At 46.6% G+C, this 25,943-nt stretch overlaps 1 protein-coding gene across 6 annotated transcripts in view; it reads right to left on the bottom strand.

Moving 5' to 3' along the window:
* plcb1 (phospholipase C beta 1) overlaps positions 1-25,943 on the bottom strand; it is a 1,179,298-nt gene that overhangs the window by 897,390 nt on the left and 255,965 nt on the right. For all 6 annotated transcript variants that reach the window (XM_072506091.1, XM_072506102.1, XM_072506120.1 and 3 more), the window contains one exon: positions 7,903-7,971. In XM_072506091.1, coding sequence (XP_072362192.1) covers positions 7,903-7,971 — 69 coding nt within the window. The remainder of the gene's footprint in view (positions 1-7,902; positions 7,972-25,943) is intronic.

Genomic DNA, 25,943 nt, shown 5'->3' with positions numbered 1-25,943 from the left:
TGCCTTGCAATGGCACAGCATAGCGCAAAGTTGAATCATTATTTACCTAACATGGTGCCACAAAAAGGGCTTCTCAACAGGTTTCCAAGAAAGACTGTGGCACTTTCGGATGACCGTTAAAAGTAAAGAAGAGGGCAAAGCAAAATCACCCTTTTCCTCTTTTTGGACAATTCAAGGGGGTCGGATGTTTTAAATGTTTCTGCAAACTCACTTCTTCCCCTCTGCCTCCTTAAAGCATGAAAGGAGAGCGACGCACAGTTGCCAGATGCTCTCCAGTAACCTGCTGCCGAGATGACCAATCTTCAAGTGTTAACCAGTGTTTGCCGGGAGGCTCTTCAACTGTTAGCGGCACCACCGCTGCTCTGGATTCCGTCTCCGCCAGAATTCAGATTGGTGCAGTCACGAACATGGGGAGTCATTCTCCGACCCCCCGCCAGGTCGGAGAATGGCCGTTGGCCGCCGTGAATCCCGCCCCCGCCAAAGTCTCCGGTACTGGAGATTGGGCGGGGGCGGGAATCGGGCCGCGCCGGTTGGCGGGACCCCCCGCTCAATTCTCCGGCCCGGATGGGCCGAAGTCCCTCCCAGAAATTGCCTGTCCCACCGGCGTAAATCAAAGCTGGTATTTACCGGCGGGACCAGGCGGCGTGGGCGGGCTCCGGGGTCCTGGGGGGGGCGCGGGGCGATCTGACCCCGGGGGGTGCCCCCACGGTGGCCTGGCCCGCGATCGGGGCCCACCGATCCGCGGGCGGGCCTGTGCCGTGGGGGCACTCTTTCCCTTCCGCCTCCGCCACGGCCTTCACCATGGCGGAGGCGGAAGAGACTCTCCCCACTGCGCATGCGCGAGAAACTGTCAGCGGCCGCTGACGCTCCCGCGCATGCGCCGCATTTCCGCGCCAGCTGGCGGGGCGGAAATCCCTCCGCCGCCGGCCTAGCCCCTCAATGTTGGGGCTCGGCCCCCAAAGATGCGGAGCATTCCGCACCTTCGGGCCGGCGCGATGCCTGTCTGATTGGCGCCGTTTTTCGCGCCAGTCGGCGGACATCGCGCCGTTGGGGGAGAATTTCGCCCGTGGAATCACAAGACTGTGGTCAGGGAGGGAAGCTCTGTGCAATTAACTTCCCTTCTTAGCCTGGAATGGTAGGTCTACATAAAGTGATTCTGCTACAGGCCTCGGCCTTGTTGAGGTGAAATGACTCAGTAGATACTGGAGATTGACCCCGAGTCCTTCTTGGTCTATGGGCGAAATTCTCCCCCAATGGCGCGATGTCCGCCGACTGGCGCCAAAAACGGCGCCAATCAGAAGAGTGGGAGGAAAATGGAGCACCCAGAGTAAACCCACACAGACACAGGGAGAAGGTGCAAACTCCACACAGACAGTCACCCGAGGCCGGAATTGAACCCGGGTCCATGGAGCTGTGAGGCGCAGTGCTAACCACTGTGCTACCGTGCCGTAGGGGTCATTATTTTGTGCTTAGGAGCAAAATAGGGCTAAAGTTAAATCGGGGAGTTTCATCGACATCAGTAAAAATTAGCTTCCTCCACACAAACCAGGGACTGGATCTGGGAGCCGGATTTGGAGCTATTCACTGGAATGAACTCACCGAGCCATAAGAAAGGCCCATGATATTTACGTTTTCAGACAAAACTTCTGGTATTTCAACACATGTAGCTGACATCATCTGGAGAACCCAACATCAGAAGCGGAAGGTGATGTGTCAGTGCAGCAACCCAACCAATGAATACAAACTTCTTCGAAAAGGTCTTATTCTGAAATCAATTTGCATTAATGTTCTCACATTTTAGGGCGCTAATTAACATCAGCACAGGACAGTCAATTATATGCAGCAAAATTGAATCTTCATCTGTTCAATGAGAGGTACAACCAATGGAAGGGTCTCCACTGACACCCACTGTACGTCTTGCACTGGACATAGTAATAAACAAGCAGCCTGCAAGTGTACTTGAATACACACAGGCTTACGGTCTGGACTTTCAATAACCTCACTGATTCTGTCATGTCAAAAAGAGTCAAACTAAGGGTGGCATGTCGGCACAGTGGCTAGCACTGCTGCCTCACAGTGTCAGGGACTTGGGTTTGTTTCCGATCTCAGGTGACTGACAGTCTGTGTAGTTTACACGTTCTCCCCGTGGGTATCCTCTGGGTGCTCCGGTTTCCACCCACAGTCCAAAGATGTGCAAGTTAGGTGGAATGGCCATGCTAAATTTCGCCTTAGTGTCCAAAGGTTAGATGTGGCTAAGTGGACAGGGCGGGGTATTGGGCCTGGGTGGTGTGCTCTTTCAGAATGTTAGTGCAGACTCGCTGGATTGAATGGCCTCCTTCTGCACAGTCGGGATTCTTTGATTCTACGATTCTAAAGCTAAAAGTTATCACACTGCTATAGGCTGAATTCAGGTGAGGCAGAGAGAGAGAGAGAGGCAAACAGACAGACAATGAGGTAGAGACGGAGAGAGGAAAACAGAGAGAGAAAAAGAGAGTCAAAGAGGGTCACAGACTGTTTGATATTTGATTTGAAACATTAACTCTATTTCCCCCAGGGAAGGTGTGTGAGGTCATTGGTCGGATTTACATTACAGTTGAAGACACAAGTTCGAAACCAGAAGTAGACGATAACCTAGGGGCTGAAAAGAGTGAGGAAATTAGGAAAACTAATATCAGCAGAGCTAAATTATTGGGAAACTTAATGACTAAACATCTGACAAACCTCCAGGATCTGGTGGCTTACCCACTAGGATTCTAAAAAAGATAGCTGTCGGGGTAGTTCAGTAATGGTCCAACTAGATGGGACGTTGGTAAATGTTACATTACTTTATGATAAAGGAGGGGGAGAAGATAGCAATGTACTGCAAGCCAGTTAGCCTAATATCACTTTGGGGGGAAATGCTGGAATTTGTTATGAAGGAAGTTTTAACAATGCTTTTAGAAAATCATTCTATGATTAGAACAAGTCAACATGGTTTTACTGAAGGGAAATCCTGTTTGACAAACTTATTGGAGTTTTTAAGTACTAGGTGTAGATAAATGGGAACCAGTTGATGTTCTCTACTTAGACTGTGAATTGTAATTGAGAAGGTTCTGCGTAAGGTTCTGCATAAAAGCAAAATAAGGGCTCATGGAGTTGACAGTAGTACATTAGCATGGATAGAGGACTGGTTCATGGATAGAAAACAGAGGGTGGGCATAAATGGGGCTTTTAAAATTGGCAGACGGTGAATAGTGGAGCACTAGTGGGGCTTTAGATATTAAACATCTGTACTAATAACTTAGATGAAGAGACCAAAAGTAGTTTGCTGATGACACCAAGCTATGTGGAAAGGTAAGCTGTGGGGAGGACACAGAGAGGGTGCAAGGAGATATAGACAAGTTGGGTGACTGGACCAGAAGGCGGATGAAGTATAATATAGGGAAGTGTGGAGTTATTTATTTTGTTCATATGATTAAAAAAGCAGAGTATTTTTTCAAAGGTGAGAAACTTTTAAGTGTTGATGTTCAAAGAGACTTGGGTGTGCCTGTGCAAGGAATGCAGAAAGTTTACATGCAGCTGCAGCTAGCAGTGAGGAAGGCAAACGACATGTTGACCATTATTGCAAGTGGGTTGGAGCACAGGAGTAAAGACATTTTGCTACAGTTGTACAGGGATTTGGCAAGACCGCATGTGGAAGGAACACTGTGTGCAGATTTGCTCTCCATATTTAAGAAAGGAGACGGTACAGAGAACGTTGACTAGAAATAGTCCCTGGGATGAGGGCGTGTCCTATGATGAGGGCCTGAGAAAATTGGGCTTATATCCTCTGGAGTTTAGAATAATAAGATCCTAAAGGAGAATGAAACCTACAGAATTCTGAAGGGGCTTGATCGGATGGACCCTGAGAGATTGTTTCCACTGGTCAGAGAGTTTAAACACAGGGGGCACAGTCTCAGATAAGGTGCGTCGATATGTAGGACTGAGATGACGAGAAATTACTTTACGCACAGGGTTGTGAATCTTTGGAATTCTCTATTCCAGAGGGTTGTGGATGCTCCATCGTTATGGTCTCTCAGGGAATTAAGAAATATGGGGAGCAGGCGGGAAAATGGAGTTGATACTCAAGATTGGCCATGATCGGACTGAATGGCGGAGCAGGGTGGATGGGCCAAGTGATCTACTCCTGCTCTTATATCTTATGTTCTTCTGTTCTGTTTACCATGCATGATCCAGTTGTAGAGTTGCTTGCATTCAGAATTTTGTAGATTAAACATTCAAAGTCTCGTTTTGGTGATGGATATGGTTGGAGGATCCTGTCAGCTTGAATTACTGGGGCACAGCAGCACTGATTTGCTTGGTTCAGGCAAGACTAGTCACCGGGTACTGATAGGGTTTAAAGATAGAATTTTAATCTCTGTCTCTGGAAAAAGCTCGCTGCGGGTGGCTACGACTTCAGAATGGGATAATTTGATAGATGGGTACTTCGAATGGGCAATGGCAGTAAGCGGCAACAAAGGCAAAACGAGGAACTAGGCTGCAATGAGCTGGACCAAGAAGGTTGGAGAAGCGTGGTGAGTTAAAGCTGAGATAAATCAGACATATAATCCTCGGGCCTCATTCTGAAAAGTGTACGCTGCATTTCATCAACTTTCCAACAAAATCTGTGTCAATGTTGCCCGTGACAGATTTATACTTCCTGACTGAGCAACATAATTAAAGCACAAAATCAATCAGCTGTTGGGGTGATATGAATTGCAATTGATTGGACTGAAAACCATGACTGCACAATTTGCTTTGCAGTGCAACTCTTGGCCACAGTACAGTACGGTACTTTGTTATACAGTCAATCTTGCTCTGACAGGTCTTTTGGCAATTTCCTATCAAGGAGCCACCTGTAGATACAACATTTCCTGCATCTGAACATTTAACACTTCTGCGTCGCATGGCCAGAGCCAGTACATGGGAGCTTTCAACGTGTTTAGAAATAGAATGTTATCTCATTATTAAGATAGAAAATTGATTGCTTTCAAGCACAAGGCTCATGGTGCCAGAGGAACAGGGGGAAAATATTGTATATTCTTGCTGCTTTCCTGACAAATCACACGCTTTGAAAAACAATAGTGGGAAATCAATAAGTTGTTAACGAAATAATAAGTGTTGCAATCTTGGCAGTTAAAGAACAAATCGCTAGCACTGTGACATACTGATCTGCTGAACATGTCATTAAAATCAAGTTAAGTTCAGAAATCGAATGCTCCACCTGTACACTTTATTCTGTGATGAGCAGTTCAATCTGTTACCAAAGAAACATATGGACCATTGTCACTTTGCTTTCTGGTTTCAATACTTATTTCTATTTTGTTGGGAAGTCACGCAAGTTCAGGAGAACCATGTTCACCTGCTCACAATCTGTCAGGAAACTATAACATCGACAGACCAAGAATTTGAACTGAAGGAGGTGTGAAGAGGATAACAAATAAAGAACACAAGTGTGGGAGGGAAACATACATTATGATTTTTCTTTTGTTTGGTGTTCCTGTCACCTCTATCCTTGAGATCTTCTACATCAGCGACATTTACCTGGCACAGGGTAAAGTGTGCTGGGGCAGAACGAGAAAGTGATATGTCCATTAAAAATCCCAGAATTCTGGCGGATTGTCTGATGAATTTGTTTTTTGTTCAGTCACAGGATGTGAGCATCGCTGGCTGGCTCAGCATCTACTGCCCATCCCAGATAGTCCTGGAGAAGGTGGTGATGGGCCACTTTCTTGAACCTCTGCAATCCATGTGGTGTAGGTACACCCCCCGGTGCTGTGAGGGAGGCAGTTCCAAGCCTTTGTCATTGCCAATCTTGGTTGAGACTGAAGCTTGGCGGTCACAACGTAAAAAAAATAGAAGCAGTATTAGGTCATTTGGTCCTGCAAGCCTGACCCACCATTTTATAAGATCATGACTGATCTTCTTCCTCAATTCCACCTTTCCATGAGTACTCTTGAATATGCCAAGCAGCCACAGTCCTCTGGAATGGAAAATTCAGAACGATTCACAGTCTTCTGATTGCAGAAACATCACGGGCGAAATTCTCCGGTATCGGCGCAATATCCGCCGACCGGCGCCAAAAACGGCACAAATCAGTCCGGCATCGCACCGCCCCAAAGGTGAGGAATCCTCCGCCCCTTGACCGGCTGAGCCCTCACCTTGAGGGGCTAGGCCCGAGCCGGACTGATTTCCGCCCCGCCAGCTGGCGGAAAAGGCTTTGGTGCCCCGCCAGCTGGCACGGAAATGGCATTGCCGGGCAGCGAATGCACGGGAGCGATAGCAGCCGCTCACGGCATTCCCGCGCATACGCTGTGGAGGGAGTCACTTCCGCCCCCGCCATGGTGGAGACCGTGGCGAAGGCAGAAGGAAAAGAGTGCCCCCACGGCACAGGCCTGCCCGCGGATCGGTGGGCCCTGATCGCGGGCCAGGCCACCGTGGGGGCACCCCCCGGGGCCAGATCGCCCCGCGCCCCCCCAGGACCCCGGAGCCCACCCGCGCTGCCTTGTCCCGCTGGTAAGAGAGGTGGTTTAATCCATGCTGGCGGGACAGGCATTCTAGCAGCGGGACTTCGGCCCATCCGGGCTGGAGAATCGCGGGGTGGGGGGGGGGGGGGCCCGCCAACCGGCGCGGCGCGATTCCCGCCCCCGCCGAATCTCCGGTGCCGGAAAATTCGGCACCCGGCGGGGGGTCGGAGAATTTCGCCCCACATCTTTGTGCCAAATGGCCGACCCCTGATTCAGAGACTGTGACTCCTGTGTTCTAGATTCTCCTGTCAGGAGACACATTTTCTGGGTATTAGCAAGGAATACATTAGCGATAGCGACCCGACAGCATTGCACTGATGTCTACTTACATCTGTGATTTTGTTTTTATTGCTCCGCTTCCTGAATGAGGGGGGGAAAACATTCAGTTACAATGCCAGTGCTTGAACTGACAATTGGTAGGTAGGTCGACTGATGGTAGGTACAGTCACTTGGTAAAGTGAGACTGCGATTTGAGGTCATAATCCTCTCAGTGTCCAATACTCTACTGTGGCAGCTGTCATGGCTGAGAAACATAACAACATTTATCTCTTGACATTGTCAATGGTAACGGTGGCAGCTAATGATAGATCAACAGTTTATAGACGCACAATGCCAAACCATAGTCGCAGCGAGACCGTTTTGCAAACCTGTCACTGATTACTGGTCACCGTCATCTCAGGAATTTAATTCAATGAGTGGTGTTTAAGTTTCTTGTGTTTGATTATGAGCGTCTGGTTACTACTGCTACTCATGGGCCAGAATTTTCCAGTCGCACCAGCAGCAGACACCATTGTGAGTGAGACAGGAAAATTTGGAGCCCACCCAAAAACCAGGTCATTTGGTCCTGCAAGCCTGACCCACCATTTTATAAGATCATGACTGATCTTCTTCCTCAATTCCACCTTTCCATGAGTACTCTTGAGTACTCAAGTACTTGAGTACTTCCATGAGTACTCAACAGCCCCAAAAGTTGAGACTTTTGGGGCTGGAAAATCCCGCCAACTATGCTTGATTAGTTAAGCCTGGGTGTGGATTCTGAGAAAAGTAACCAAACTGCAGAAACAACTGGAAGCAAGATTTGAGCAGAAGCATGGAATAGATGTTTCAAAGAACTGTAAGTAAAACCTATTACATACAGAAAGTAGTGCCATCTCTCCAAGTATAGCTCCAAGACACAAAATATACAATGCACTTCATAGTCACTCGGAGGAGATGAAGAGAAAACACCTCAAATTTGCCACTTGTGTATTTTTTATCGAAATATCAAATCATCGGCGCCAACACTGGGCAGAAATTGTTTTACATATCCTGAAGGAGACGAGTGCAGTTTCTCAAAGTGTTCATGCACACGGCCTACCTTGGGATTTCTTGCATACTTCCCAGTCCGAGCATCCTTGATATGGCTAACTTCCAGCAGGTCTGTCTCCTATGGGCAAAATGACACAAAAGAAAACAGGAGCTTGTGAACAGTTGAATAATGTCTTGCATAATGTACCCTTTAAACAGATCCACTACACCCAATGCAAGTCAACTTGACAAGTCAAGGCATGGTATGTATAAATCTCCAATTCCGAACGTTTATCACCAATAGCAAATCACATTCCACACAGTGAGAAATACATATTATGCAAATGTGTAATTTTACTTTACAATCTGCACACTTTCACAGAATCGCGAGGAATCAAATCATGCACTGTTTATTCCTACACTATTTGTCTTTAGTCATCATACATCATAGATGGCATGTATTGCCTCACTTTATAAAGTACCCCAACCAACTATAATTAACATAAATCAACACAACAATATGCCTGAACTTCCCTACTCTGATTATCAGTGAATCAGTCTTTTTCACACTAATAGCCCCACTACCTGTGAGTGGAATTCTATCTCTCACAATGCTCACAACTCCTCAGATACTGAAACAGGCCATGCCCTCCATGCAACAAGGCCTGGACAGCCTTCAGCCTTAGGCTGCTGTGTGCCGAGCAAGGATCATCTCCAACAACAAAGAATCCAACCATGGCCCATTTACGTAAAACAGCATTACCATTGCTGAATCCCCTACCATCAACATCCTGGAGTTATCATTGACCAGAAATTGAACTGGACTAGCTTTATAATTGCTGTGGCTACAAGAGCAGGTCAGAGGCTGGGAATTCTGCAGCAGGCAACTCAGTTTCTGACTCCCCAAAGCCTGTCCACCATCTATTAAACATGCCAGAAGTGCAATGGAATTACTCTCCAACTGCCTGGATGAATGTGTTTCCAAGAACATTCAAGAAGCTGGACACCGCCCAGGTCAAAGCAGCCCCCCTTTTCGAGGCAGCAAGTGTGTATCATATAAAAGATGCGCTCCGACAGCTCGCCAAGGCTCCTCCCAAACCCAAAATCTCTACAGCCCAGAGAAACAAGGATAGTATAGTCGAGGGAACACCACCACTTGGATGTCCCCCTTCAAGTCACACTCTAGCTTGACTTAGAAATATATTGGCATTCATTCACTGTCACTAGCTCAAAGTCCTGGAATGCTGCCCCCCCCCCCCCCCCCGCAAAACAGCACTGTGGTTGTACCTACGTTACATGGATAGCAGGGTGGCACAGTGATTAGCACTGATGCCTCAGAGCACCTAGGACTCGGGTTCAATTCTGACCTTGGGTGACTGTGTGGAGTTGCACATTTTCTCTCTTCTGTCTGCGTGGGTTTCCTCCGGGTGCTCCGGTTTCCTCCCACAGTTCAAAGATGCGCAGGTTAGGTGGATTGGCCATGATCAATGCGCAGGGTAATGGGGATGGAGTGGGACAGTGGGCCGAGGTAGAGTGCTCTTTCAGAGGGTTGGTGCAGACTCAAGGGCCGAATGGCCTCATTCTGCACTATATGGATTCTATGGATTTACGAAGGTGGCTCACTACCACATTCTCAAGGCCAATTAATGGCATATAATGCTTTTTCTGCCACGATGCCCACATTCCATGGCCAAAATCTTAAAAACTGAACATGCTGTATAATTTTTTTTAGAATTGTTCAGCTTCTTCGTCAGTGACTTTCTTTTACTTAAACTTTGAATTCTGTGCAACTCTTTCATTTATTTAAGTATGATAAATGTAATTTTGACAAGAAGGCTTCATTGAGTCTTAAAAATAACTCATCCACAGTAATTGTACCTCTAAAAATATTTTTATACAGAGAGAATGTCAAGTGGGCACAAAGGCATTAGATTGCTTTTACAGTAATTTGGACATAAATGTTTCGAGATCGCTCAACATCCACCTTCGCAGCAGCAGCTGACAGTTTTGTCACAGAATTAAAGCAAAAGTTAGCAGGGTTGCATGTCTATTCGGGAAGAGAATTGGGGTGGTAGTCTGAACAAAAATGACATGAGTTTATTTAGCACCTTTAAACATAGGAAAACATTCCAAGGTGCTCACAAGGTCGGAACCGCACAGTACCCGAGTCGCGAACTACACCAAATCTGGGTCAAAAGGGGTAGGTTTTAAGCAGCGTCCAAAAGGCGAAGAGAGAGAGGTAGAGAAGTCGAGAGGTGTAGGGAGCGAATTTCAGAGCGTAAGGCCTTGGCAGCTGAAAACCTGACCACGGATTGAGTGTGGTGAAGAGAATCAGAGATTAATAAGATTTGGAGGAAAGCAGAGTACTTGGAGATGTTTGCAGAGATAGGAAGTGATGAGATGGAGGCAGTTGAACAAGTTGAGGAGCATTTTAAATTTGAGGGCCTGTTGGACTGGGACGCAATATGAGCCAGCGAGCACAGGGGTGAAAGCTGAATGGATTTGAGACTCAGTAGTGTTAGTTTAGAGGCACTTTCCTGACATAGTGCCTGCTGTGGTGAGCACTGGGAAAGTTCCATGCACGAGGCTTTCAGTCATCAATCTGTCCCACACCCACGGCATTGCCTCGAGTCAAAAACATAATGATGCTGGCAGCAAACAGTGTCCATTACATGGGTCACGGGGGTGCTTAGGTCTACGTTTACTGTGCTAAGGGATATAAGAATAAGTTTGTTGTCTCACCCTCTTGTATTGTTTATAAATTAGTTCATGGGACACAAAGTACTTTCTTTCCCTCCATGGCCTTGCCATTCCCTGTCTCTGTAATTTCCACTTTACTTCTCTTCACTGTCTGAGGTGAACACCTCATGCTAGAGCATGGTTCCTTGCCACCGTCTCAGCGCCCTGTCTGTAAATTCATCAGAGGTCTTGTGGTGAAGTGGGTAGTGTCACTGCCTCTGAGCCAGAAGCTCTGGGTTCATGTCCAACTCCGGGACTTGATGACCAAGGAAGGTAGCAATCTGTAAATCCTTCCAACATATGGCAGGGTAAGAGTGGTGGGGGGGTTTCCTAGTCAGCCATGTAATGGAAAAAATGTCAAAGCCTCTACTATAGCTCCGGATTACAAGATGTATTTAAAAGTGCATGTTTCTACAGAAACTCAGACTCCCGGAGTCAAGTCTGACCCTCCAGCTGATACTGGAGAAGTTAAACAAATATTGCATTGAATTGTAATTGGTTTGTTGAAAAACTGTCAGGTGTCAAGCTTGAGTTTGCTGATTCATTCATCAGGGCAAAGCCTTGACCAATCAGAATCAAGCTGCCCTAAATTTCCAACAATTCTTGATAGTTAACTGTCAGACTCCATCAACTGGTGCATTCTCCCTGGAAATTCCACTTGCTAACCAATCAGCACACTCTTCTCACACAGTGTAAATTTGTATTCTTGCAAAATGTCCTGACCCAAAATGTCAAAACCCTTCATGATAAGTGCAAGGTGAAAAACTTTGACAAAAGGTTGGGCAAAAATCCCGCCCAATATGTTTTAACCAGAAGGAGCACGGGAGGAAACACAGATAGCCATTTCCGTGGTAATCTTAATCGAAAAGTGAAATTCTGTTTGCATGCATATCACAGTGTTGGCTAATCAATTCATTCAAAATTTCCACAAATGCTGTGCTATTTACAAGTAACATCTACTCTGCTGTCAACTAGTCACAACCTTGTCATCTGAAGCTCCCGGTCAAATAGGGAACAATGTGACACTACACAAATACAAGCCAAGAGTTCCATTTCATAATTCAGGCAGACAGAGAGTGAGAGAGAGAGAGAGAGAGAGAAAGGCTGACCCATAACCATCATCCAGATGAAGGATTAAACCAAGGCCTTCTCTGCCCTTTCAAGTGGATTTAAAAGATCCCAATTCAACGATGTTGAAGAAGGGCAGGGGAGTTCTCCATGGTAACCTGGCCAGTATTAAACCTACACTAATATCATAAAAACAGATTATTCTGGTCAGTGTCACATTGGTGTTTGTGGGAGCTTGCTCTGCACATATTGGCTGCCATGTTACCCACATTACAACAAACACTACACTTCAAAAAGTGCTTCATTAATGCTTTGAATCGCCTTTATTTTAATAGGTTTTTGACCACACTGGAATAAGGGAGCTTATAAATGACCAAATATCGAATCTCCTTGCATTTTCGGAATTCATATAACGTCGACTGGTCTAGAGTAAGCAGGGAACAACTGTGGTCCTTGTCAAGCTATCCATCAGCAGGCCAGGCCACCGTGGAGGCACCCCCCGGAGCCAGATTGCCCCGCGCACCCCCCCAGGACCCCGGAGCCCGCCCGCGCCGCCTTGTCCCGCCGTTCGAAAGGTGGTTCAATCCACGCCGGCTGGCGTGGGTTGACATCAGCGGGACTCCGGCCCATCGCGGACCGGAAAATCGCCAGGGGTGGACCCGCCGACTGGCGCGATTTCCGCCGACCGGCGCGATTCCCGCCCCCGCCGAATCTCTGGTGGCGGAGAATTTGGGACACGGCGGGGGCGGGATTCATGCCAGCCCCCGGCGATTCTCCGACCCGGTGGGGGGTCGGAGAATCACGCCACAGGTTCCTCTGCGACACAATAAACTTCCAAGCTCTTGCTTTTCAATATTGACCCATTAGCTCTTCGGCTTCCTGTTCTTAAAGCTTTACATTAGCATGGTTGGCAGTGAATCCAGACAAGAATTGGACGTTGTCTCTTCCTCAGGCTTTCGTTCTTAATGGACATCATGGACAGCTGAGCGGGGTGCTATTCAGAACTGCAAAGCATCAAAAGGAAGCTACATTGACAAAAGCCAAATGCAAAGCTCCGACACAATCATTTATTTTAATGATTAAAAAGTTTGAGGAACCTTCTATCGTGAGAGAGAGTGAGTCATATAGGAAATATACAACATAGAAGGAGGGCATTTTACCCATGATGCCTCTTTGCTGGAGCTATCCAATTAATCCCACTCCCTTTTCTTTCCCTACAGCCCTGTAAATATTTTACCTTCAAGCATCAGCCCAGTACTCTTTTGAAAGTTATTGTTGAATCTGCTTCCATCACCCTTTCAGACTGTGCATCTTAGCTCACGGCAACTCATTGTGTAAAAGATGTCTCCCTGTGTCCCTCTAGTTCTTTTGTCAATCATCTTAAATCTATGCACCTTGGTTACCACCCCTTCTGCCAATGGAAACAATTTTGCCTTGTTTACTCTGTCAAAAACCTTCATGATTTTGGACATCTCCATTTAAGGCCCTCAGCTTCCCCAGTCCCTCCACATAACTGAAATCCCTCATCCCTAGTAGCATTCTAGTAAAGCTCCTTTGCGCTCTCTTTAAAGCCGTAATTGGCATCTTTCTCAAAGTGCAGTACCTAGAATTGAACACAGCACTGTGGCCTAATCAGTCATGCTATGGTACATCTGTAAAATGATAGTTTATAACACATCCTTTTGAGAACTGCCATTGACAGACAACATGCATTCGGTGTTACAAAATTCCAGCAGTTCATGGATGATTTTGTCAGCATAATTCTTGCACCTGTTGCCTATTCACTCGATAATAATCCTGTCTGTTTGACAGTTGACTAGAATCCCGTCAATTAGGTATTAGAAAGACAGAGTGGAGGTGATAGGGCATGTGGATCAGTAACTCCCTGGTATCTCTTTGTGAAAGGATCAAAAGTAGGTGTTATTATAGAACTTCCCTACATATCCGTCCTTTGAGTGCAAGGGCCAGTGAAACATTCACCTTGCTTAAGGCATGGCATCTTTCAAACATTCCTTTGTGCTTCCATTTCTTTCAATTGGGGAAGGAAGAGGTGTCAAAGAGTTCTGTTGCTGAAGATTTGCCTTCCAGCCAAAATAGTTTCTACTTGAATGGAGTACGATTATAACCAGAAAAAAAACAGAACAGGTTGTAAAATGTCACATCACCGCAATATTTTTATACCACCACAGGTGCAGCAGATCGAACGATCTCCTAAAGTGCTATATCATTCTAAGCTCCTGTGAGAGGAAGGCAAAATTGTTTAAGGTGATGAAAGATCTGGACAGGCTGAATAGGGACAAACTGTTCCAAATGACAGATGGGTCGAGGACTGGAAGATAGGTGAATGGCAAAACATTCTTGATAAGCAAGGGAGTGGAAGGTTATCGGGGGATGGGCAGGAATATGGGGTTGAGGTTACAATCAGATCAACCATGATCATATTGAATGGCGAAGCAAGCCGAGGGGCCGAGTGGCCAACTCCTGCTCTTAATTCATTTGTTTGTGTACAAAAGAACAAAAGGCGATATGAGGAAATTGTTTTTTCTAACGGCGAGAGTTTGGGGGCTCTGGAATGCACTGGCTGACTGTGATGGAGGCCAGATTCAATTGTGGCTTTCAAAAGAGAATTGGATAAATATCTGAAACGAAAAAAAAGTTACAGGGCTACAGGGAAAGGCAGGGTTGTGAAACTAGCTGAATTGCTCTTGCAAAGAGCCAGTACAGAGATGACAGGCTGAATGGCCTCCTTAATGGCCTCCTTCTGCACTGTAAATTCTATGATTCTATGATTCTATGATTCTGTACTTTAACCAGTCTAAGATTACATACTAAATGTGGACGAGCAGCAACATAACAGTTCCACGGTGATATAGTGGCCGGGATTCTCCCCTACCAGGCGGGGCGGGGGGTCCCGGCAGGATGGCGTGGCGGGAACCACTCCGGTGTTGGGACGCCCCAAAGGTGCGGATTTCTCCGCACCTTTAGGGGCCAAGCTTTCACCGTGAGGGGCTAGGCCTAAGCCGGCGTGGTTTCCGCTCCACCGGCTGACGTGGAAGGCCTTTGGTGCCACACCAGCCGAGGCCGAAAGGACTTCGCCAGTCGGCGGAAATCCGCGCATGCGCGAGAGCGTCAGCGGCTGCTGACGTCATCCCCGCGCATGCGCAGGGGTGGGGTTATCTTCCGCGTCGGCCATGGTGAAGGCGCTGGCCGAGGCGGAGGGAAAAGAGTGCACCCATGGCACAGGCCCGCCCGCGGATTGGTGGGCCCCGATTGCGGGCCAGGCCACTGAGGGGGTGCCCCCCCGGGGCCAGATCGCCCCGCGCCCTCCCCGCCCACGCCGCCAGTCCCGCCGGGAAGGTAGGTGGTTTGATTCACGCTGGTGGGACTGGCATGACAGCAACGGGACTTCAGCCCATCGCGGGCCGGAGAATTGTCGGGTAGGCCCGCCGACCGGCGCGATTCCCGCCCCCGCCAAATATCCGGTGCCGAAGAATTCGGCGGCCGGCGGGGGCGGGATTCACGCCAGCCCCCGGCGATTCTCCGACACGACGGGGGGTCGGAGAATCCCGCCCCGTATGTCTGAAATCTGCCTTCTCTTCAGTTTTTAAAAAAACATATTTTGAAATTGTTTCAGACTTTACACTAGCCACCTTGTTAGCTCCAACTACGATACCAGCTTAGAGCAGTCAGTGAGAGGCTCCAGATATATATGAGGCGGGCAAGAGTAAAACAAAAAGTTGTTTGCAAATACAACAGCCCAATCAATTTGTTTTGGTGTTTATTTTCCACTTGATCCGTACTCCTGACCTCTCATGCCTGTACTGTTCCTTTCACCCTTTTACTTTCAGCTACCCATCTAACCTATCCTCAAATGTTGGCCTGATTCCTGCTTCAAAGATCAATTCCACGAACATCGAACCGTACCCATTCAAAGTGTAATTACGTTTTTTTAAATATAACACTTTACAAGATCCCCTTGTTGCTTCATGAGCTGCTCTGAATTATTTACAATGCATTCCATTTTAGTAATGTCAGCAGATTTGGACACCACTATCTCCAATTGTACTCAAATCATCGACGTACATTGGGCGAAATTCTCCGGAAATGGCGCGATGTCCGCCGACTGGTGCCCAAAACGGGGCAAATCAGATGGGCATCGCGCCGCCCCAAAGGTGCGGAATGCTCCGCATCTTTGGGGGCCGAGCCCCAACCTTAAGGGGATAGGTCGGCGCCGGACGAATTTCCGCCCTGCCAGCTGGCGGAAAAGGCCTTTGGTGCCCCGCCAGCTGGCGCGGAAATGACATCTCCGGGTGGCGCATGCACGGGAGCATCAGCGGACGCTGACAGCTTCCCACGCATGCGCAGTGGAGGGAGTCTCTTCTGCCTCCGCCATGGTGGAGACCGTGGCGGAGGCGGAAGGGAAAGAGTGCCCCCACGGCACAGGCCCGCCCGCGGATCGGTGGGCCCCGATCGCGGGCCAGGCCACCGTGGGGGCACCCCCCGTTGCCAGATCGCCCCGCGCCCCCGCCCAGGACCCCGGAGCCCGCCCGCACCGCCTTGTCCCGCAGGTAAGGTAGGTGGTTTAATTTACGCCGGCGGGACAGGCATTTTAGCGGCGTGACTTCGGCCCATCCGGGCCGGAGAATCGAGCGGGGGTCCCGCCAACCGGCGCGCCGCGATTCCCGTCCCCGCTGAATCTCTGGTGCCGGAGACTTCGGCAACCAGTGGGGGTGGGATTCACGCCAGCCCCCGGCAATTCTCCGACCCGGCGGGAGGTCGGAGAATCTCGCCCCTGGATCAGAAATGCTTTCCACTTCAAACACTCCAGACAAACTGGGCGGGATTCTCTGGTCTCCGACACCGCGATTGGCCGGAGAATCTCAGTTGGCGCTGAAATAGGGGCGGTGCTCCTCGAAAATGGCATACCCGCAGAGTATGCTGCACGCCATCGGGACGGCCTCAGGAGGTTACCTGAGGCCCTCCCCCGATGCTCTGCCCTCGATGGACCGAGTTCCCGCTGGCGTGGAGCACGTGTGCTATTTTTTTTCGGGAACCTGGCGTGGCGGCTGTGGACTAAGTCCAGCGCCGCCACAGTTGTGGGGGGGGGGGCGATCTGCGCGGGCAGGAGGGGCTTTGGCATGGGCAGGGGGTACTGGTGGGGGTGGTCCAGGGGTGGTGAGCCTGGCCAAAGGGGGGCACTATTTGGCAGGCAGAGTCTGCGCGCGGCCAGCGCCATGTTGCACGGCGCAGCCGCTGCAGACCGCCGCCGTGCGAATGCGCAGCCACGGACCCGGCAATTGTCCGATCGTCTCTGCAGGGGCTCTACGCTGCGTGCCTGCTAGCCCCCCACCAGACGGAGGATTGATGGAGGTTTTGCATTGTTTTTCAGCCGTAAAACGCCACTGTTCCCACGCTAGCGTCAGCACATAGTCTCCCAAAAGGAGAATCCAGCCCACTGTCTTTAAATCCTACTCACTATCTACTCATTCTGTTACAATTATGACGTTTGTCAGATTATATTTTGGGACCGTAGTTTTAAATTTAAGGTGAATGTGACTTGTTCTGAAGTCTGCCTGAAATGGCCGTTTGATTGTTAAGAGATTAAAAGGTGCATGTTTTTACACTTGGACTTAACGGCGACAATCTCTGAGGTTACAATGGGTAGACTCTGAGCCCCAAAGTCCCAGAAAGGTGTTGAAAGTATCAGCTTGTAAACAGTTGTGCTGCAAAGATCCATCTATTTCTAAGATGAAAGGCAGTTGGGATCAGAGATAGTCAATTAACATTTCTACCTCGGTACAAGCTAATGTGTTTCACATTGCCACGGGGGTGGGGGAGCCATTTTTGAAGTCAGGTTAGCTACAGATTTCCTGCAGATCAATGAAAATGACACACAGACAACAGTTCTATGTGGTCAGCAGAGCAAAAAGGCTGCTTGACTCTGCGAGCTATCACCATCGGACCTGGGATGGAGGCAGTCTATAATTGAAGAGATGCATCCTGCAGTAAAGACTCCAGGAGATAGGCCTTGGCAGGACCAGGGAGATGAAAACTGATTTGAAGAGGCTTTAGTGTATTTAAGTAGTGTATTTAAGGAACTCTCCAAAAACCAAGGGAAGCACCTGGAGATGGTCATTCAAAGTTACTACTCGTCAAAATGGTGATACAGAAGCCCCCTGGAAGCTGGGAGCAACTGTAGATTATTTGTTAAAAGGACTATAATTCCAAAGGGAATGCAATAAGTGATAAGTATAAAAGGCAAATGTTACTTTCTGTGGTTCAAATATACATTGTCTAAAATAAGTGTTTAGTCAACAGTGTTTTTTAGCCATTTGTTACAGGAAAAAATGTAAACGGTAAATCTCGGTGGGTTATTCTTTCAAACTGGATGTTTGAATCACTTTCTAAAAATTGTCAGTATCTAGCCACTTTCCAATGCCATTCATTATCCTTCTGCTTATTCCTTATCCCTTTATCTTCTTCAGCTAGTCTCCTGTGTGGTGTATATACCACATCCACATCTGATACCTCCTTAAAGAACTCTGATCAGGGTTCTCAAGCACGATCTTCCTTTCTGAGATTTGCACTGGCTGCTTGTAATTATTTTCACTTCATCTAGATATTAAAAACGCATTAAATATGCAGCTATGGCTCTGAACTTTAAATCAATGAATGCTTTCACTGGAAATGCATTAGTTCCGAGTTAAAAATAGCAGAGATGGCTTTGTTGTAGAGTAGAACAGCCTACAACTGCCCGGGGCAGCATAGCACTCAATTAAGTTCTGACTAACCATGATTCAGATGGCTAGAATTTCACACAACTTCGCCTGTCTATTTCCTATTAAAAAAATCACATAATAATAAATAGTTTTGTGCTATTTGTGCGACACTTAATGCCCTTTCACCTCTGCAGAATCAGATCCAGAGCACAGACAGTATCACAAAACCAATGCACAATATGGTTATCCAACTGTAAAGTAAAGCTTGTACATGTCCTATCTGTTGACAGGTCTATGGCGTGAACTGTCAGCTCTGTTCTTCTCTTTGCACAAGCTTGCAGTGGCCGAAATGGCCTCACAAGCTACAGCGTGGGCACAGATGGTCTGGCCTGCAAGGCGTGGTGTGCAAAAGATGTATATATGTGCTTAATAAAAGCAGCAAGGTGCATCTACAACAGTTCATGTGGCGATCACAATGCATTAGGTGGAGGAATTACATTGTGCCGATGGACGTCCTGGCATATCTGAAGTTTATCCTGGCCTGCTGTTGCATGGCCACACAAGGTTTTCAGGCCAGCCTATTCTGCTACATTAAGTTGGAAATGAGCCGTCTTCCGACTGTTGTGCTTACTTTAGCAATACGAGTAAAACATGCTTTTGCTCATCCTCCACAACAGATCATGTGGAGCATCAATAGGGACCTGCTTAGCTGCCTGTCCTACTTCAGTGCTGAAATGATGCTTTGCAATCTCTTTGTCTTCCCTCCCCAAACCACAGCAGTGATTTTTCAGACACAGCAACTGTCAAATATGAAAAGGAAAGATTTCCCAGCTGGCGGTAAGTGAGTGAGAGCCCACATAATGTGCTGGAGCATTGCACAGACCAGCGGTGTCCCTGATTCAATCTCTCTGGTTGGCTTGGGCGAGCTGATCTCAGGTGGAGCACTGGTGCAAGTCCTAAAATCAGCTCCAGCCTCCCCAAGCTAGGACGAAGGGTACTTGAACAGAATTAACTCAGGTCCCTGATGGCTACCTGGATGACTCCTGCTCAAAGATTGCACGTGAGCCTCAATCCAGTTGATGCCAACTGACATGCCTGCCAGCATTTAATGGACTGATTGAAACACAAAGAGGAATCACTTCCACGAGGCAGCGGAAAGATGGTTGGGGTGAGGAGAGGTCACAGGGTTCCAATCCTCCAGGACTGGCATGGACTTTCCAGGAATTGAATATCAATCTCCAGGAAACTGCTGCATACAATGGGTGACAAAGATCATCGGGACAAGAAAGAAAGTTTATTTTGGTCATTTTCTTTGACATTTCTCTTTACCAGATATAAAAATATTGAAAATGGGGGAAAAGGCTGTTAGCTGACAGTCAAGCCAATCATCCAATTGGACAATGAATCTTTTTGCTTTCCAATTGACGCAGGAAGGTAGCGAGTCACAAGGACGGAGATGTTGGCCAATCAATGGCTGAAGTATGGGGATAAGTCTCGTGATGAAATCTTCAGGAATTCATTTAATCACAGTTGGCAACCCAAGGAAGGGAATGAGTGCTATATGCTAGGAAGTGATGTTGAAGCTGAATTTCTGGATAGGAGCAAGTCCATTGGGGGAATTAAAAATGGGGATGGAAATCTTGACACCAATTCATCAGGGATGCAGAGAGCTAATGTAATTGGATGAAGAAAGAGGATAGCAGACATGGAGAGTTTATGTAGGAGAGGAGATATCATAGAATCAAACAGTCATTATGTCCATTTACCCCATGAGGTTTGTTCCCATTCCTCCGCTCTATCCCAGTAAATCAGATGCAGAAACACTGAGAGGGTAGCAGTGAAGAAACGGCATGGTGAGGGCATGGATGGCATTTGCAAAGCTGTATATGAATGAGGGAGGGGCAATGCTTCAGGGATAGCAGCCAGCAATCCCGACAATGGGCTGGGTGGGGAGTTCGAGGTTCAACCCAGGGCCAAGTAGGATGCCAAGATTGTTCACCATTGGCTTCAGGCAAAGATGGGGTGGAGGCTGCGACACATTTGATGCTGGCAGGAGGCAAGCAAGGCAGGAAGCCGCCGCAATTCTGGAAAGTGTGAAAATAGATAAGTCCCCTGGGCCGGATGAGATTTATCCTAGGATTCTCTGGGAAGCTAGGGAGGAGATTGCTGAGCCTTTGGCTTTGATCTTTAAGTCATCTTTGTCTACAGGAATAGTGCCAGAAGACTGGAGGATAGCAAATGTTGTCCCCTTGTTCAAGAAGGGGAGTAGAGACAATCCTGGTAACTATAGACCAGTGAGCCTTACTTCTGTTGTGGGCAAAATCTTGGAAAGGTTTATAAGAGATAGGATGTGTAATCATCTAGAAAGGAATAATTTGATTAGAGATAGTCAAAACGGTTTTGTGAAGGGTAGGTCGTGCCTCACAAACCTTATTGAGTTCTTTGAGAAGGTGACCAAACAGGTGGATGAGGGTACAGCAGTTGATGTGGTGTATATGGATTTCAGAAAAGCGTTTGATAAGGTTCCCCATGGTAGGCTACTGCAGAGAATACAGAGGCATGGGATTCAGGGTGATTTAGCAGTTTGGATCAGGAATTGGCTAGCTGGAAGAAGACAAAGGGTGGTGGTTGATGGGAAATGTTCAGACTGGAGTCCAGTTACTAGTGGTGTATCACAAGGATCTGTTTTGGGGCCACTGCTGTTTGTCATTTTTATAAATGACCTGGAGGAGGGCGTAGAAGGATGGGTGAGTAAATTTGCAGATGACACTAAAGTCGGTGGAGTTGTAGAAAGTGCGGAAGGATGTTACAAGTTACAGAGGGACATAGATAAGCTGCAGTGCTGGGCTGAGAGGTGGCAAATGGAGTTTAATGCAGAAAAGTGTGAGGTGATTCATTTTGGAAGGAATAACAGGAAGACAGGGTACTGGGCTAATGGTAAGATTCTTGGCAGTGTGGATGAGCAGAGAGATCTCGGTGTCCATGTACATAGATCCCTGAAAGTTGCCACCCAGGTTGAGAGGGTTGTTAAGAAGGCGTACGGTGTGTTAGCTTTTATTGGTAGAGGGATTGAGTTTCGGAGCCATGAGGTCATGTTGCAGCTGTACAAAACTCTGGTGCGGCCGCATTTGGAGTATTGTGTGCAATTCTGGTCACCGCATTACAGGAAGGATGTGGAAGCATTGGAAAGGGTGCAGAGGAGATTTACCAAACTGTTGCCTGGTCTGGAGGGAAGATCTTATGAGGAAAGGCTGAGGGACTTGAGGCTGTTTTCGTTAGAGAGAAGAAGGTTAAGAGTTGACTTAATTGAGGCATACAAGATGATCAGAGGATTGGATAGGGTGGACAGCGAGAGCCTTTTTCCTTGGATGGTGATGTCTAGCATGAGGGGACATAGCTTTAAATTGAGGGGAGATAGATATAGGACAGATGTCAGAGGTAGGTTCTTTACTCAGAGAGTAGTAAGGGCGTGGAATGCCCTGCCTGCATCAGTAGTGGACTCGCCAACACTAAGGGAATTCAAATGGTCATTGGATAGACATATGGACGATAAGGGAATAGTGTAGATGGGCTTTAGAGTGGTTTCCAGGTCGGTGCAACATCAAGGGCCGAAGGCCTGTACTGCGCTGTAATGTTCTATGTTCACTGGGATGGCAAAGCAGCTGTTCCAGGGGCTCTTGACTACCAAATTAGGTTGGAAATGGCCGGCAGCTGTGCCACTCTCTGATCATTTCCTTGGGTACAAGCACCAAAGAGATTAAACCAAGGTAAGCTGTGATTTTTGTGGGTCTGAAGGAGCAGGACCTCACTCTGGGCTACACAATACCAATTTGATTTCTTGCGATGCTAGAACCCTCCTGCCCACATTGACTTTGGTGGACACCCAACACCAGTCAGCCTCAAGCTGTATCACAGTACCTGCCTGGTGCCCTGAGAATGCCAGTTTGCTCTAAATGGAGTTGACATCTCAAAATCTTTATGGATTTTGGGGTAAGCTCATTACACCGGGTAGTCATAAAAATGTCAAAATTGATGCCACTGGCTTCAGGCTCAATGCAATCATTACATAAGAACAAGATCCATCATTCAATGAGATCATGGTTGACCTTCAACCTATCCCCATTTACCCACCTTTCTCCCATATCCCTTCCTATATTTGGTTTGCACAAATCTAACACTCACTTTTAAAACTAATTAATTGAGCAACAAAGCTCCAAACTTAGAAATGTTTTCTAGTTTTACTCCTGAAGTGCCTGCTCTAATGTTTAGGTTGTGTCCCCTCAAGGACAACCTCCAACCAACAGAAAGTGTTTCACTCTGTCTAGCCCGATCAGGTACCCAAGTGAACTGTGGATTAACATCATCAGCTCAACAAATTCACAAGACATGTGATATGATGCAAGAGGACATTTATTCACTGCTTCGTTGACATTTTAACAAATGCTAAAAGACCAGGCAGTAAACCTGTAGGTCAGGAAATGACTGCTAGCATTTGCTTAGACTCTGGTAGTCACTAAGCTGATGGCTGGATTCTATTTGTGGCTGACAACACTTACCTTTTCTGCTTCGGTCTATTAAGCTAGATATTGGAAAGGTTCCAGAAGAGTTTTAAGTGATGATGGGGCTTTTAATGAGCTCCATCTGACAAAACAAGACAGCCATTTCACATTATCATTTCCAGGAGGTTAGATAGTTCTAAAGTGGTGCAGTTAACTGGTGGCATGTAAACTATAGTCATATATAGTGATGGAGTACCCACTCATTCCTTCCAATGTGTTGGCAGATGGCGTTGGGAACATTGATGAAACAGAAACAAAAATAACGCAACAGGATATCCAATTTGCTCAATTTCAAGGTTGAAAGTGAAGAAAGGCTTGTTTGTATAGGGAGGTGGTGGCATTGTGCTAATGTAATCGGGCTCGTAATCCAGAGGCTCAGACTAAGGATCTGGGGACATGGGTTCAAATTCCACCAAAGCAGAATTTAAATTCAATTAATAAAATGTGCAACATAAAGCTAGTCTCTGTAATAGAGACCTTAAATTATCGTCGACCACACGGTTCACTATGCTGTCCTTACCTGGCCTGGCCTACATGTAACTCTAGGTGCATGGCAGCAATGTTGTTGAATCTTAACCAACCTCTGGAATTCTCTGTTTGACAACAATTAAGGATGGATATCCTCATCTTCAGGAGAGGGGGGTGGAATGATAGAGCACCTTTCACACCCTCAGTATTCCAAAGCACTTTGTGGATCAGTGAAGACTGTAGAGTCAGTGTTGTAATGAAGGAAAACATGACAGCTAACTTGTAACACAGCAAACACGCATGCACATCAAGTAGATAGATGGCCAGATACCCGACATTGGTGATACTGGTTAAAGAACCACTGTTGGTCAGGAGAAATGGCAATATATTATTGTGCTGACAGAAGCCTCCACTAAAAGCTAGTATTACGATACATATTCATAAATGCTGGAGGACTTCCAGAATCTTTTCAAAGGGGCCATTTGATTTGAATCCAGGTAGTGCATGTTGGAAAGAAGGGGAGGGCCATTCTGCCCAACATACAGCACATTAGAATGGAATATTCAAATGTTGGCAATACAGACTGGAAAAGCTGGCTGATCCTCCTTATGGCATCCTTGTGGTATATACTAGTGCCAATGTGCTAACTCTTCATGCATTGGGACTGAATCTCGTCATCCTTGTTTATGCTCCATGGAAAGCAGAACAGCTAACAACTGAGTCAGCAACACAACTTCTTCCCAACTTTAGAATAACCTGAACACAGAAGAAAATATGAAGTTTGCATCAACTATTCGATGTTGTGAAAATGTTCCAATTCAAATATTCCAATTCTGCTTATGTTTCACTCAAACAGACAAACAATATTTACCTTCTTTATATATGGCCACAGAACCTGTCGACTTGTTCACCAATCTAGAGATTGTTTATTTTCTTTCATGGGATGTGGCGCCAAAATTTGTTGCCCAACCCTATTTCCCCTTGAACTGAGTGGCTTGCTACGGCCATTCGTGGGATAATTAAGAGTCAAGCACATTGCTATAGGTCTGGAGTCACATGTAGGCTGGATCGGGTAAGGACAGCATATTTCCTCCCCTAAAGGGACATTAGTGAACCAGATGGTTCACTATCAACAATCGATGATAGTTGTCACGGTTACCATCACTGAGGCTAGCTTTCAACTCCAGATTTATTTTGTGATTAAATTTCATATTTATATCAAAACATAAAATAGTGTTGAGCAAAATGAATCAATGAAGATTAAGCATTAGCATGAACAACTAAAGTATGAAAAAGATGTCTATATGATGCTCCACCAAATATTTTCAATCACATTAAAACTGAATGCAATTAACATTGCACTCAAGCTTCATATTCGCTGGAAATGCTTTACACTGCTAAAAATGGGACTGCTGAATAGTTCAAGTGTGAAGAATAATTATGGTAGATTGCTGTTTATAACAAAATAATGGAATTGGAAGGCAGCTTAATTAACAGGGCACTTTTCGTGCATCATACAGCAGACATTTGTCGACTGCTTTATCGGCACCTGCAAGAAGACAGCATGCCCAACAAAAAAAAAAGAGATCTTTCTGAATAATCATTGACTTGGAAAGCTTTGCTACAAGGCACAAAATTGCACAACAATATTAGGCCAAAGTAAGCACAAATTTTTAATCTCTTGGAGATCAGCAACAAGACAGCTGGTGTGGCAAATGGAAAAATGTCAAAATGGTGCAGCTGGTAATGCTTTAGGAAACTAACTAATGAAGGATCAATCTGGAACCAATATTTACACACTTTTTTCAGGTAAGTTTTTATTTCCAGAGCTAGACATTGCAAACATGCACCTCCTTATGCAACACCCTCATTTAGACAGCTCCTATTTCTAGAAGCACAAGTGAACCCCCAGTTAATGCCTACCATCTGCATTCAATGAAAGGCAATTGATATACAATCAAATCAGTCAGAATTATTCCTGTCCACCGGGTGCACTGTTCGGTGCAGAATGGAGAGGCATGCCTGTTGTCCACATGGAAACCCAAAGTATGGAGTAATTCATTCTCCAACACTAATATCCTGCAACTCAATAAACACAACATTTGCACACTGAAAGCAAATGAAATGCTCCATATCATACACAATTGATGCTTTTACAAGCATTATCTTTCTTGCAATGTGTGATTTAAGTGCAACAGATCCCACACCCAAATTTCATACCCTCCACTTTGTATGTGCAAATGATAGAACGAATAAGTAAGTGAGTAAGCAAGTGTGAGAAAGAATGAGTGGGTGGGTATGAGAAAGAACAAGCGACAATATATGATGAGTGAGAGAAAGTGAGTGAGGGAGAGAGAGAAAAAATGAGTGAGCGTGAGAAAGAACAAATGAGAGAGAAAGAACAAATGAGAAAGAATGAGTGAGGGAGAAAGAACGAGTGGGGGAGAATGAACGAGTGACAGGGAAAAAAATGAATGATGGGAAAAAGGAATGATTAAGAGAAAGACTGAGTGATTGTGCGAAAGAATAACTGAGTGAGAGAAAGAAAGTGTGAGCAA

The sequence above is a fragment of the Scyliorhinus torazame genome, chromosome 1 (genome assembly GCF_047496885.1).
Source record: "Scyliorhinus torazame isolate Kashiwa2021f chromosome 1, sScyTor2.1, whole genome shotgun sequence".
Taxonomy (NCBI): Eukaryota; Metazoa; Chordata; class Chondrichthyes; order Carcharhiniformes; family Scyliorhinidae; genus Scyliorhinus; species Scyliorhinus torazame.
The sequence above is the reverse complement of the archived record's forward strand: the minus strand, read 5'-3'. Positions and strand labels throughout refer to the sequence as shown.